The 15557-nt window shown below is 34.7% G+C and overlaps 2 protein-coding genes across 3 annotated transcripts in view; one reads left to right on the forward strand and one right to left on the reverse strand.

Moving 5' to 3' along the window:
* Positions 1-1370, forward strand: part of LOC125646043 (uncharacterized) — a 21894-nt gene extending 20524 nt beyond the window's left edge. For both annotated transcript variants that reach the window (XM_056139559.1, XM_048872157.2), the window contains exon 7: positions 619-1370. In XM_056139559.1, the coding sequence (XP_055995534.1) occupies positions 619-648 (30 nt within the window). In that variant the 3' untranslated portion in view covers positions 649-1370. The remainder of the gene's footprint in view (positions 1-618) is intronic.
* Positions 1122-15557, reverse strand: part of LOC125646040 (synaptic vesicle 2-related protein-like) — a 31534-nt gene continuing 17098 nt past the window's right edge. The window contains exon 3 of the mRNA XM_048872155.2: positions 1122-10713. Within this exon, the coding sequence (XP_048728112.1) occupies positions 10040-10713 (674 nt within the window). The 3' untranslated portion in view covers positions 1122-10039. The remainder of the gene's footprint in view (positions 10714-15557) is intronic.

Below are 15557 nucleotides of genomic sequence, written 5' to 3' on the forward strand. Positions count from 1 at the left end.
ACCCTTTACTTGAAAGAGGTCAAACTTGGTACACTGGTACATCTTCAGAAGATGACATCTATTGATTTTGAGGTCAAAGGTCAAACTGGACATTGGAATATACTGTCCTCTTAATATCTTGAGAACCCTTTACTTGGTACACTGGTACATCTTCAGGAGAAGATGGCCACTATTGATTTTGAGGTCACATGGTCAAAGGCTAAACTGATCATAGTAATGTATTGCCTCCTATATTTCAAGAATTATTTCCTTGATTGACACCAAACTTGTTACACTGGTACAACATAAGGAGTAGATGACCCCTATTGATTTTTAAGTCACATGGTCAATCCTTGACATAGGAAAATATTGTCTGCTCAATATTTTGAATTGATGATGCTACTATCAATTAAATGATGTATGTGTAAAACCCTTTTCAATTTTGCACCATGGGGGGCATATGTGTTTTACAAACATCTCTTGTTTCTGCTTGATGGTGACCCTTTGGGTGAAGTTTTTTGGGGGTATGAAGTATTTTCTATGTGTAAATTACGCAGAAATTTGCATTGGCAGAAACACTGGATATGATTCAGATCAAATACTGTAATAAATTTCTATGTACAAAGATTGTCTTTACAGGATTTCCTTCTGAAGTACAGTCCATATTGATGCGATAGAAAAATGTAACGGGAACAAATACATGGAAGCCTGTGCAGTAGTGTTAGATAACTCCAAGACTTTACAACGGACCAGTATTTTTCTGCATTCACAGCATGAAAACATCCAAACCTTACACTGCAGTGCAGGTCGCATTAGTAAACTTTTTGAAGTAGGAAACATGTACTATATATGTCTTCTGAATAATTCGAAGTGATCATTAGCTTTAATATTCTATACAATGGATCTGCAAGCATGATATTTGCCTATTCCTTGTTGGTGTATATTGTTTATTTTATTAAACTCTAACATGATTTAACTCCGATTGTGCAATCATTAACAGTTTAGAAACTTTGGACAAGCACACAGAGCCTGTACATAAATGTTATCTCCCTTAAAATGTTTCCTATGTTGTTGTTGTTTCATGGATCTGCATATAGACAGATATATATATATACAAACAGATTAATGTTCTAAGGCAAATGCACAGTCAAATATCTTTATTTCTAAATATTGACCAATTTTTCTGTTTCAGCAAAACAACCATGCTAAAGCACTTAAATATTTTAAACACAGATTATGAAATGACTCCTAAAGAAAAACAAAATAAATTATTGATACAAAACAAAGTTGAGATCCTCCTAAAATTATGCAGTTTACATTCACTATGAAAAAAATTGTTATATTTGAATGATGTGCCAGAGATGTTCAAAATAAAGTAGAATGAGATATGAGTTATGTTCAATATCTTCTAATTTTTTTTGTGCATAAAGGTTTGGAATGTGCATACAATTATGGTTGTTAATTATATCAATGAGAAATCTATACTGATCTGGCTTTTATTATCAGTGTCAAAATTTCCAAATCACAAAAAGTTTAAAAACTCAAATTTACAGAGATGCCATAACCTTAAGCTTATTATTATGCCCCCCTTCCAAGAAGAGGGGCATATTGGTTTGCACCTGTCGGTCGGTCAGTAGACCACATGTTGTCCGCTCAATATCTTGAGAACCATTCACTTGATGATGATGATATTTCATATGTGGGTTGGTTATTAGTAGAAGAGGACCCCTATTGTTTTTCATGTCAAAAGGTCAAGGGTCAATCTACTCTGGACATAGGAATATAATGTCCGCTCAATATCTTGAGAACCCTTTGTTTGAAAGACATCAAACTACAATGGTAAATCCTAAGGAGTAGATGACCCCTATTGATTTTGAGGTCAAAGGTCAAGGGTCAAACTGGGCATAGGAATATACTGACCATTCAATGTCTAGAGAACCCTTTGCTTGACAGACATCAAACTTGGTACACCAGTACATCTCTGAAGATGACCCCTATTGATTTTGAGGTCAAAGGTCAAGGGTCAAAATGGTCATAGTAATATAATGTCTGCTCAATATCTTGAGAACCCTTTGCTTGACAGACATCAAACTTGGTACACTGGTATATCTTCAGGAGAAGATGACTCCTATGGATTTTGAGGTCACATGTTTAAAGGTCAAGGGTTAACCTGGACATTGGAATATACTGTCCACTCAATATCTTGAGAACCCTTGGCTTGACAGACATCAAACTTAGTACACTGGTGTATATTCAGGAGAAGATGACTCCTATTGATTTTGAGGTCACATGGTCAAGGGTCAAACTGGACATATATTATACTGTCCACTCAATATCTTGATAACCCTTTTGCTTGACAGACATCAAACTTAGTACACTGGTACATCTTCAGGAGAAGATGACCCATATTGATTTTGAGGTCAAAAGTCAATAGTTGAACTGGACATAGTAATATATTGTCTCCTATATTTTAAGAATTATTTGCTTGATTGACACCAAACTTGGCACACTGGTACAGCATAAGGAGTCAATGACCCCTATTTATTTTTAGGTCACATGGTCAATTCATTCTTGACATAGGAAGATATTGTCTGCTCAATATTTTGAATTGATGATGCTATCAATTAAATGATGTGCGTGTATAACCCTTTTCAATTTTGCACCATGGGGGGCATATGTGTTTTACAAACATCTCTTGTTTTCGTTGCACTTCAAGACAGACAATCCAATGTTTTTTATAGGACCTAAGAAAGATCTACCAGATTGGTCTGACAAATCTGAACATCTCCATAATGAAAGTTGTTTAGAATATCTCGCTGGATAAACGAAACTTGTGCAGGGCAGTACGTCATGTATAGGATTAATGCAACAAATTAAGCTTCCTTAATGTGATTTATCAATGAGATTCATCATTTATGTTAACTGAAATGGAATCATAGTATTACACTTCAACGGAGTTAATTTTATATTAGGCCAGTTTTTTTTATTTCATATGGTATACGGATCCACTGACCCTAATTTCTGGGGAATTGGAAAAAAAAATAAAATTTAATTCTGCTGATTCTACCCAACATGTCAAACCGAAAATAAAAATAAAATGCATTTTCAATTGAATAGAAAATCGTGAAACGCAAACCTATTGATTTGTAATACGCAACTTATGAGATATCAGCTCTTCTGTGATGGAGGTACGTTCAGTGTTCTGTTGAACGCTTGAGTAGGTACAAGATGTATACATATACTATAGACTAGCTATGTAAATACAGATAAAAGTAATGAAAATGTAAATTTTGTTTATATCAGCTGTTGTAATACATTAAAATGACCATATCAAGAACAATATTTGTTCGAATTAGGCCATCAAATTAAATATGAAATTATTTCTTATTTCCTCCTCTGCACGAGTGATATTTTAATCAAAGAAAAATGGTGATTATCGATTTTTGTTAGAGCTAATTTATTATTAGATACGTAAACTTACTATTATTGTGTGTCCCTGCAGTTTGGATGGTTGCATAATGTCTGATATTCGGCCTTTAGGCAATATATGAAGGCAGCGATAAGCATTTGTACCCACCGCGTGTGGACGATAGTATGTTTTGTGTCTCACTGTGCGTAAGAGTTCCACAAAGGGAAAGAACTAGTGGGCAACTCGGAAATTGCGTATTGGTAATCACTATTCGTTTTGCAAAAATCTTTATTCCGTACAGTAAAATATCTGTATCTCGAATATGGTTTATCTAAAATACCCCGCTTGTGTCGAAGTCGACCGCCGGTCCCGGCTGTTTTTCCTATATAAATGATTAAAAAAACTTCTGATATTTCGAACATGGTAATCTTGAATACTCCGTTTATGTCGAAGTATTTTCAAGATCCCATACCCTAAATTCACCTGGTTTATCTCGAAGTACAGTCAATTTTCTGCTCTGCTTACCATACCTGGCGTCGTTAAGTCACACATTCACACCCGCGGCTACATCAATTATAATGAATGACTGCTAATCCACGTTCGCCTTTTCCGAGTAGACCCAGGTCGCAATAAATGGTTCAACAGTTTGGGTAATTAGTGAAGCCTTCCAACATTACGGCTAAAGTTCACTGCCAATTATAAACTAACACAACCGATTCCAGGAATGGTGTTTTGAATGACACAAGCTCTATCATTAACATATGGGTTAGATAAACGCACAAAATCGTCGAAATACGCTTGAAAATAATGCTCTATATAACGATAATGCATTTAATAATACACACTTCATCATTAAAACTAGAGCAGAGAAAACATGAAAATTTATTTAATAAACATTTAAAAGTTTGTTTTTTAATCTGTCTTTTTTGTTTCTTACATGATAGGTTCTTTCATTACAACGCAATAACTACATCCCAGTCAAGCCTGGACATCAGTGAACTTAAAGTAAGCATACAGGCACGATCATCTTAATTTTGAAACACATTGTGAATTCAATTGGATTAAAAAAACCGAAATGTTTGTCTTTGAAATTCCACAATATTAATTTATCAACTTGTATTAAACTATAAGAAACAGCAACGGGTTTTTTGTTTATAATGCAAATCCAATACTATGCATCAAATATCCTCCTTAAAAAATATCCAAGATCGATTTTGGATATCTCGAACCCCCGGATATCTCAAAGTTTTTTTGAGGTCCCTCGGACTTCAAGATAGAGATATTTTACTGTATTTTGAAAAACCATGTAAACACAGATATGGCCATGATGACAGTAACAATACCTATATCGTTCAAGTCGACGAAACAGATGCCAGATGGCATTCATGACGAAAAAAAAGAATTTGATAGAAATAAAGATTTTTCATACAATTGGCGGTATTCTTGCTGCTAACATAACACGAAATGCAGTGCTATTTGGGTGTTTAAAGATGAGAGGAAGTTACAGTTGTTAACGACTTTACTACTACTAGATACGATGTTCCATCGTTAAAGTGATTATGTCCTACAGACCCGGTTTGAGTGTGGTGAGGGCCTGTACTGATACGCAGTTAGATTATTCTTACGAGTGACTTTATACCACAGCAGTACATGTCATAATAAATGTATTTGAATACATGTACATGCATCTCTGCTGTCAAAAATCCGAACAGGGAATAGAACAGTGTGAGAAATTGTTGGATGCTTTTGATATTACAGATGTATAATGAACGCCTGTAAAAAAAAAAACATGACTAATTCCCAGATGAAACTCAGAAAGGTATGCATATTTCTCGAAAATTAGTATACCTTGTGTAGTGGTCACTGTGGAAAAAATTTAAGTATCAAATAAACATGAAAAACAAGAAACATTTCTTTCAATAAGGTGGTAGATAATTCCATGGGCATGGTTATGTGGGGAAAATGGGGTTAAAAATTATTTCATGGGAGCATAAACATTCTGAAATTAAAAATGGAATTACTACATAAAATTGCAATAGTGCGTATATTATTATTTTTTTCTTATATTTACAATTTGTAAATGTAAACTCTTTATTGAGCAATACAGCAAAATTACTGAACAACATAGTATAGATACTGGATACTTTACAACATCAAAGAGATATGCATGACCTTACACATTCTCAGCTTATGTTCTACCAAAGTGTAACATAGATACATGTAATAGTTATACACTGAATTTGAAATTGCATTTTTTTTCAAAATTCATAACATACTTAGTCACTCTAAAGAATTTTTTAACTAATATTTAATACATGTTGTTGTTTTTTTGTACCCACGAAATGATGTTAATGACTTATTGAAAATAAAACAACGATAGATATCAAAAAATGTTTATTTTTCTCTCCCGATCGACCCTAAATTATTTTTTTAAAATCCGTAAACCAATAAATTAAAAAACTGTGGCCTTACTTTTTTTTTTTTTTTTAGTAAAAATTGAAATTGATGAGAATTCCCCATGCAAGTTTGAACTGCATAGAAATTAGATTTAATACTGATTAAAAAAAGAAGGTCAATAGTGTACTCAACCAGAAGTTATAGATCAGATGCAGCATCTGAATCTTGAATGGTTGAGGGCATCCATGCAAGTTTTGATTATGTAAGGTTCATAGTTTCTTAGAAATGCACCATTTCAACTTTCACCAGCTGTAAAAAAAAAAAACCCAACCAAAAACAAAAATAAAACAAGAGGCCCATGGGCCACATCGCTCACCTGAGTCATCTTGACCCATATTTAAAGATTTTCCCTTTATACATTCAGATGTATAACTTTGATCCCTATTTTGGCTCCAACCTACCTCTGGGGGCCATGATTTTATCAGCTTGAATCTGCACTATGTCAGGAGGCTTTCATGTAAATGTAAACTTCTTTGGCCAATGCTTCTTGAGAAGATTTTTTAAAGATTTTCTCTATATAATTGTATGTAAAACTTTGATCCCCTATTGTGGTCCCACCCTTTCCCAGGGGGGAGGGGGAGGGGGGCATGATTTTAATAAACTTGAATTTGCAACATGTCAGGAAGCTTCCATGTAAATTTAAACATTTCTGGCTCAGTGGTTCTTAGTTGAAGATTTTTAAAGATTTTCCCACAAAGCAGATTATAAGAAGTGTAAACTGCACCATTAAGTTACATTATATCGTATAACATAGGTCAAAATTAGCTTCATTCCTTATAATCTAATGTAAAAAGACAAATCTACACTGTACAAGTCTACATTTATACAAAATAGAGAAGATATGTGTAAGCTACATATGTAGACCTAATGTTTACTGCACAGCGCAAGACCGACTTTTGAGATGATCCAACAGATACTACGGGTATATTTTGTTCTCATAAATCTAAACCCAACATCACACAAAATACATCATACATCAAAAAATACTACAAGAATTGCAGTTCCTTGACTTTATAAAAGTTTTCAACTTAATTATAACTTACCATTATGTATTCAGCATTGTCGCCTATTAAATCAGACAGTAAAATGTAAACAATTCACAGAATGCGATCCACATGTCATTGATTTGGCGTGACGTCATCTAGTACATGTACATTTTGTAATACGTGACGCAATATATGCTTTGATAAGTGGATAATGTAATAATCCCTCAAGTGAAAATATATTTTATAATGAAACCGCAAAGTTGCAAGTACTTATATATTATACCATTATTATGAAAGTGATATCATTGTGTCAGAATTAGTATCCGGTGATGTTTTACCGTTAATGTTTTGTGCACTTATAAGTAAAAAAAAAAAGTATGCCTTGTTTAATATTGAGAAAAGGGTCAAAGAAAGGTATGTTACTCTGCACGGTTTGTTCTGTTGATTTTCTATTTCATAGAAGGCATACAACTTAACGATGCTACAATGTGAAATTTTAAAACGAGTAGTGCTATTCTGTGTTGTCAAGGGGCGTGTCCCCATACTAAGTTACATTATACAATATAAACAAATTTTTTTCAGTGTTCAGCCAATAAAATTTTGTTTTACAAGTAAAATTAAATTATATTTGCATGCAAAACTTTGATCCCATATTGCGGCCCCATCCTACCCCCGGGTGCCATAGTTTAAACAACCTTAAATCACCACATCAGGAAGCTTTCATGTAAATTTGTACTTTCCTGCCCCAGTGGTTCTTGAGAAGATTTTCAAAGATTTTACCTATATATTCGCATGTAAACTTTGATCTCCTGTTGCGGCTCCAACCTACCCCTGTGGGTCATGTAAACTTCAGGTTTTTTTGCCCAGTGGTTCTTGAGAAGAAGATTTTAAAATCACACCACCCTATTTCTGCATTATTGTGATTATCTTCCCTTTGAAGGAGGCATGGCTCTTCATTTAATCAAACTTGAAAGCCCTCCACCAAAGAATGCTTTTCGACAAGTTTTGTTGAAATTGGCCCATTGGTTCTGGAGAACAAGTAAAAAAAGGTAAAAAGTTTACAGATGGACAAAAGGAGATCAGAAAAGCTCACTTCAGCTTTCAGCTCAGGTGAGCTAAAAACAAACTATAACATGGTCACTCATCCTAAAATCCCATGTCAGATGCAGCTTCCAAATCATAAAGTTATGTTTATCCATAGATGCATCATCCCTGCAAGTTCGAATTTATGCAAGATTATTAGTTTTTTAGAAATGAAATTACACAACTGACTTTAGCTCTCTGGACAAGCCATTTCTGTTACCCAGATTTAGTCTGATTAGATTGACAATATTATGATGTCCAATTCTGTTTACATTATAATTACACTAGGTAGCATGTTATATTGTGGAACTCAATTTCCCACAAATCTAAATCTTCAACAAAATACACAATTTATCCCATGATTTGAGGTACAAAAGTCATGCAAAGAGTTACATTCCAAAATTTCTAATTTGTATCTCAATCATCCATAAAATTTGGCCCCCAACAAATCTGTATGATTCCACAGAAAGCCTCTGTGCTTGTTCTAAAATTGAAATTAGAGTTTCCTGGGTCACAATGCTTACCTTTTGGCATTTGATTATTGTCCCACATTAACCGTATTGATGCGTATAAATCTAAATTCAACCTGAAGTTTCTTGGATATGAATTAAAATTGTAGCCTTGTGTTAAAATGGACTAATTTTGACAAGAATTTGGAAAAAGTTCACTAAAGTTTCTGGTTCAAGTGAAACTCGATGTGTCACAGTGTTGAGACTGCTGATGCATATTCTATTTAACATGCAACACAAAGGGGTTCCTCAAACCTCACTGTGACCTTGACATTGGATGCGACCTTAAAACTCCTTTATCATGTGATGAAGATAAGGTGTGATTAAGAAAGCTCTGACTATTTGTGAACCAAGATTCCATTTGCAGAAGTGTTGATGTTTCCCCATGCAATGAAGGGACACCAATTGCTTTATTAAGTCTCCCAAACGAAGCTTGGAAACTTCTTGTTATTGCTCAGTTCTTATTATTCTTTTGCTTCTTCTTCCTTGCACCTAAACTGTCCCGACACCGTTCTCCGTAACCAGTTGATGAAAGTAATAGATATTTAAGGATATGATAGGCCAATGTATCTAGATGTGCAGAAATGTTTTTGTTCTCAGATTGAAGGGGGTTAGGGTACATTGGGGGGGGGGGGGGGGGTGTCAAATGGGGGTGGGGTTTAACATAGAACTCTGAGGAAAAAATTAATTCCAAAATTCAACAGATATAATTTGACAAATATGATAAGCATTGTGGGGTCTTTTGAAATGAAAAGAGAATGACAGGGCCTCGTATTAAGGTCCAGTGACCTTGACCTCTGACCATGAACATATAAACTGGTATAACTTTAAACCGGGACTAATAGTGACATGGGATCTTCAGAAATGGCAAGAGGATGACAGGACCTACAAGCTAGTATCGAGGTCAAGTGACTCCAGTGACCTATGACCTTAGAACATAAAACTGGTATTACTTAAGAACCAGGTCTGATAGAGACATGAGGTTTTCAGAAATGATAAGAGGATGATAAGATCTACATACTAGTATCAAGGTCAAGTGACCTCTGACCTTAGAACATAAACTTGGTATTACTTAAGAACTAGGTCTGATAAAAAGATGGGATCTTCAGAAATAATAAAAGGATGATGGGATCTATAAATTGGTATCAAGGTCATGTGACTCCAGTGACCTTGAACATAGAATATTATGGTACTTCAGAATTGGGGCCAATAGAGACATGGAATCTTTAGAAATGATAAAAGGATGTTTAATAAGTGACCTACAAACTAGTATTTCCATTGACCTTGATTATAAAAACTTGTATAACTTTAGAACCGGGACTGATAGAGACATGCGATCATCAAAAATGATAAGAGAATGTTGGGACCTACAAACTAGGATCAAGGTGAAGTGATACCAGTTTTACTGAAGGAAAAAGGGAATTTTTGAAAAATTTCAAAATCAGTCTTCGTGATCTAAATTTTCAAAATGAAGTTAAAATTGGCATGGATTTTGTCAAGGGAGGAAAATAGTAGTACTCGATCAGAAAAAGCCACTTTTACACAGCCAGTACTTTGTTTGGAAGTCTTTATAATCGGTAGATTATAATCATATCTTGTTTAAACTATAATCATCCTTAATTGATGGCAGTTTCTGCCATTTCCTTTGTTAATGCTTCTTTGTCTGAGTCTTTTAATGCCTTGCCTGCTGTTTCGGATCGAAGTCCACAAATAGCCAGACTCTGAAGTAAGAAGACCACTGCCCATACCACTGGGTATAGCCATGTAATGTTACTAGAAAGGAGATACTCCCCAACAAAGGGTGTAATCAACCCTGGAATCTCAATAATCATGTACATTGTAGCCATGGCAGTGCTACGGATGTGAGTGGGATACACTTCCGGTGTAAAAGTGCTTAATATTGAATATATTGGCACCATAAAGAAATAACATACTATTACAAAAACAGCTTTCAAAAAGTCAATGCCTACAAAAGCAAATAAAAGCAAGGATATACTTGTTGATAAAGAAAATACTTGTAAACATCGAATACGGCCCAACATGTAGGGTTCTATCATTATCATAGCTAAGCATAGTCCTGGAAGCTCTCCTATGAATACAGTAAACATGTTAAAATATGGATCCACTCCCAGCGATCCCATGTATTCAGGGAGGTAGATGGTAACTCCCCAGTAACCTGTAGCCTGTAGAAACCAGATCAAACCAATGTTGATGGTCTTCTTTCTAGTTCCTGGTGAAAACAGCTGAGAAATCCGACCACGTTTCTCTGAGGATGAGCACTCTATTTCACCTATGTATACAAGAAAAAGACTAGAACTATGAAACTTTAAATATTAACTCTGTAAAATGTATGCATAAAGATACAGATTGATAAGCAAAGATATCTTCAAGGGACCAATTACCTGTAGACCAAATGCAGGTACCAGGGTACTCGATGCATTAAATAAAACATTTCTAGACAAGCCATATGTACATGTATAATGAGCTAGTTTGATTAGTATATCACTGGCAACTTGTATATATACATGGTAGTAAATTTCCTCAATAAGTGTGTCAAGAGTCAAGATGACCAAAAGTAACCCCATTGGAGAGGCTAGTCAAAAAATTATATCCACCATTCTAGTACATATAATATTCTTAAGATTACACCTAATAATTGAAGCCTATGTTACCTTTAAAGGTTTTTGACAATTGAGTCAAATGTCAAGATTATAGAGCATGGCAACATCTTATTTAGAGGCCTTGCGAAAGCCTATACACAAACTAGATGCAGTAAAGTCAAATGTAGGAAATCCATCAAAGCATTGAATGTGGTATTATCGCAATTCACCTTTGAATTAGAACACTTTACCCGATATAGTATTGCGTTGTGTGACGACACAATTGAACGAGATGATTGAACAGTTTGAATGACATGTTTGATGTAATACAACAAGAGTTTTCATTGGCCAGTTACAGCCCACCCACTTTCTCGAGCGGATTCAGGTGATCAGATAAGATGGACGGGCTAGAAAATTACTAGCTGGAGAACTGTAGCTCTCTGAAAAAATATTGTGACGGAACAGAGAGCTACAGATCCACTGCTTATAAAAACCTTCGATTTACGGCGCACAAAAAGCTGCGCATGTTTGAGGCCCTAATATTGGTGTATTCTTGTGTTGCTGTCTCATAAATTCAATATAAATTTTTTTAAAACATATTTTCCTACTATTCTTGTGTCCAAACATACCTTCAAATATTAAAGCCACACACAACCCGAAAACTCGCAGCTTCAAATGATTTCGTTTGTTGACGTAGCCATGTTCGATAGCCGGTCAATTCGAACTCTGTTGCTATTGTAGCTGCAGAACTGTAGCTCTCTGAAAATATTTTGACACAACAGAGTCTCTGTTATGTCAAAATATTTTTTTAGAGAGCTACAGTTCTGCAGCTATTGCTAATGGTATCTATTCATAAAATTGGTTGTAAGTTAATTATGTATTCGCTCTTCAATTATTATCAACACAAATAATTAATAGAAATTTAACAAGATGTGTTTGTGAAACACAAATGCCCCCGATAATGGCCAATTCCGAAGATGGCCAAGGTCACATATCTTGGTACCAGTAGAAAGATCTTGTCAAAAGAAATGATCATGTACAATATGAAAGCTCTAATATTTACCATTTAGAAGTTATGACCTATGTAAAAAAAAAAAATTAAAAGTAGGTCAAATGTCAAGGTCAAAAGGTTCAATACCCACAGAAAGGTCTTGTCACAAGGAATACTCATGTGAAATATCAAAGCTCTATCACTTACTGTTCAAAAGTTATTAGCAAGGTTAAAGTTTCAGACAGAATGACAGACAGGACAAAAACAATATGCCCCCAGATCTTCGGGGGCATAAAAATATAGTTTTTGTAAAGGTAAAATAAGCTCTAGATTAACGAAAATGCTACATAAGCCCATGATGGTCCTTAAGACTCGTGTGGCAGAGATGCAGACCGGCCCAGACTAATGAAAGCCGCATTGCCGTGAGTTTAGCTATTTGAATAATTATTATTTAAAGGCACTGGGATGATTTATTATTTAAAATATTTAGCTAAAATATTTGTGGGGTATTAGTTCACATCTAGACACTATTGTGCCAGAATGGAAATGAACCGGGATTCGAATTGACTGGCTACGTCAACGAATGAAATCATCAAAAGCTGTGAGTTTTTGGGTCGTATGGGGCTTTAATAAATATTTGAAGGTATGTTTGGACACAAGTATAGTAGGAAAATATGTTAGGAATTTTTTGATATTAAATTTATGAGACAACAACACAAGAATACAACTTTCTCTCTCTCTCTCTCTTTTTTTTTTGAAGTTTGTTTTCAAATGCCGACTATACTCCCGTATAAGGGAATTTGGGCGGACTTATACATATGGACCAATGAAAGTTTCTGTTGCATTTCGCAGTTGTATTACAAACAGATTCAATTGTGTCGTCACACAACGCATTACTATATCGGCCAAAGCGTTCTAATTCAAAGGTGAATTGCGATAACAGCCATAAAATGGATACAATAACTTTTCTATGTTAAAGCACAGGAGTTGGCAATTTTATCTGTAAAGGTCTACAATGTAAACAACAACCACAGAGCTTCGCGAGCGTAGTGACTTGGTTGTCATTTACATTGTAAATCTTTACAGATAAAACTGCCGACTCCTGTGGTTAAAGGGGCACAACTACCAAATATCAACCTACCGGAAAAAAACTCAAACTTGATCTGTAATAACTCGTCAATATACACCCGCATACAAAAAATTAATTCAATATCTCAAGGCATTTAGAAACAAGCATTCTGAGAGTATTCCATGGCAATGCATAGTCCCCTACTAGTTGCAAAAAATACTGGACCGCAACAATTCCGAAGTTCCTTATGTAGGTCATGGTAAAGCGGGAAATTGGGGAACAAAGATGGGAATGGTTGGAAATCAACTACTATTCAGGTACAAAGACTACACCAGGAAAAATGACAAAGAAGTATACTAGGTACAATTTCTAAAGTCATTTGGCCCAAAATATCGATGATTTCACTTGGAGCTCAAATCCTGGCATTCAAATAATGAATAGATTAGCAAACCCAAAATCCGCTCAGTTTGATCAGCAAAATGATTTCTGTCATATGACAAGAGCTAGAAGTTGGCATAAAATTGCAAAAATGCCATTTTCAATGAAAATGTCCACAAATTCCGGTGGTTTTCCTTTCAGAAAATGTACAGTGCATGCGTTGAGCAAATTCATATTTTTTTTATCTTAAAATAATACACAATATATATCATTTTCATTTTGCTCGACAAATGCGCACATCTTTTCCTGAGCAATAATCTGTATGACATTTGACAGTTTTCTGGCTTATTTTGAAAAAAAGGCGGGAAATGTCGTATTTATGATGTCTTTATGCTATCCAATTAGGAATATAATTCTGATTTTGTTGACGTAGTATACCTAGCACATATTATTTTACTTTCTTAAAACACTGATTAAGGTTAATTCCAGAAACATTTTATAGAGAGAGAAAATTTTTGGGTCTTTTTATGTATACAATCGTACCCTGTTCTTTATAGTTACCCTACTGTAAGCTTATGGAGCGCCAAATTAACATAAACTCAAATAATTGAAGATATCTTCAATTATTTGAAGAATATATCGTCAATTCATTTGATGTGCACAACAATTTAATTAAAGATCTCTTCAAATAATTAATGATATCTTCAATTCTGAATTATTGCACGCATTAATTGAATTGATGATATCATTAATTCTTCAGCTGAATTGATGCGCGCTTTAATTGAATTAATGATCTCTTCAAATGAATTAATGATATCAACAATACGCCGGTTTCGAGATACGTCCGAGTTATTTCCCTTTGGAGAACTCTCATACATAGTAAGGTGCGAAAGAATTTGTTTACACGCGGGAGTGGGACAGATATTCATCACAGCGTAAGTGAATGTACTCAGTAAGTTTCTCATACGCTGTTTGATGACCCGAATTCAACTGATACACAAACTAAGTAAGTGATAAGTATTTAGGGAGTAATTAGATACATAGAATTCTTATCCTATCACGTTATCTCGCTGGTCATAAGTACCATATCCAAGCTATTTCTTGCAAATATGACATTGTTTGTATGTTTCCACTTTGGTAAAACATTTCTTTCGATAGTATTTAGTATTTACACATTTAAACAGAAGCCGCTTTTAATACATTTCATCGTCTTCCTCGTTGGTTGTATATCCACTCTGTCCCACTTAGGCATTCAAAGTTCCACTAAATGCACCTCCTATACAGAAGAGTTCATATCTCGAAACTGGCGTTTTGAATTGATGCGCGCTACAATTCAATTGAAGAGAGCAATAATTGATGTAATGCGCGTATTAAATCAATTGATGAGAGCAATAATTGAATTGATGCACGCATTAATTCATTTGATGAGAGCAACAATTGATTTAATGCGCGCATTAATTCAATTATTGCTCTCTTCAATTGAATTAATGATATCGTTAATTCATTAGAAGAGAGCAATAATTCTTTTAGAGAGAGCAACTATATAATTAAAGATATCTTCAATTCAACATATCCACAATTGAATTAATGATCTCTTTAATTGAATTGTTGCTCTCTTTAAAAGAATTGATGTGCGCATTAATTCCTTATACAAAAGCATTGTAAATAATTAAAGATATCTTCAATTGAATTAAAGAGATCATCAAATTATTTATACCGAGCTCTCAATTAATTATTGCGAGCAATATTTCTACGAAATTGATGCTATCAATTGTATTGAAGAGAGCAATAATTGAATTAATGCGTGCATTAAATCAATTATTGCCCTCATTAATTCAATTGATGCGCACATTAATTCATTTGATGAGAGCAATAATTGATTTAATGCGCGCATTAATTCAATTAAAGAGAGCAATAATACACAAATTCCGAGTTGCCCCATAGTTCTTTCCCTTTGTGGAACTCTTACGCACAGTGAGACGTAAAATATACTATCGTCCACACGCAGTGGGTACAAATGCTTGTAGCTGCCTTCATATATTGCCTAAAGGCCGATTATCAGATGTCATGCAACGACCCAAACTGCAGGGACACAC

Source organism: Ostrea edulis, chromosome 6 (assembly GCF_947568905.1).
Source record: "Ostrea edulis chromosome 6, xbOstEdul1.1, whole genome shotgun sequence".
Taxonomy (NCBI): Eukaryota; Metazoa; Mollusca; class Bivalvia; order Ostreida; family Ostreidae; genus Ostrea; species Ostrea edulis.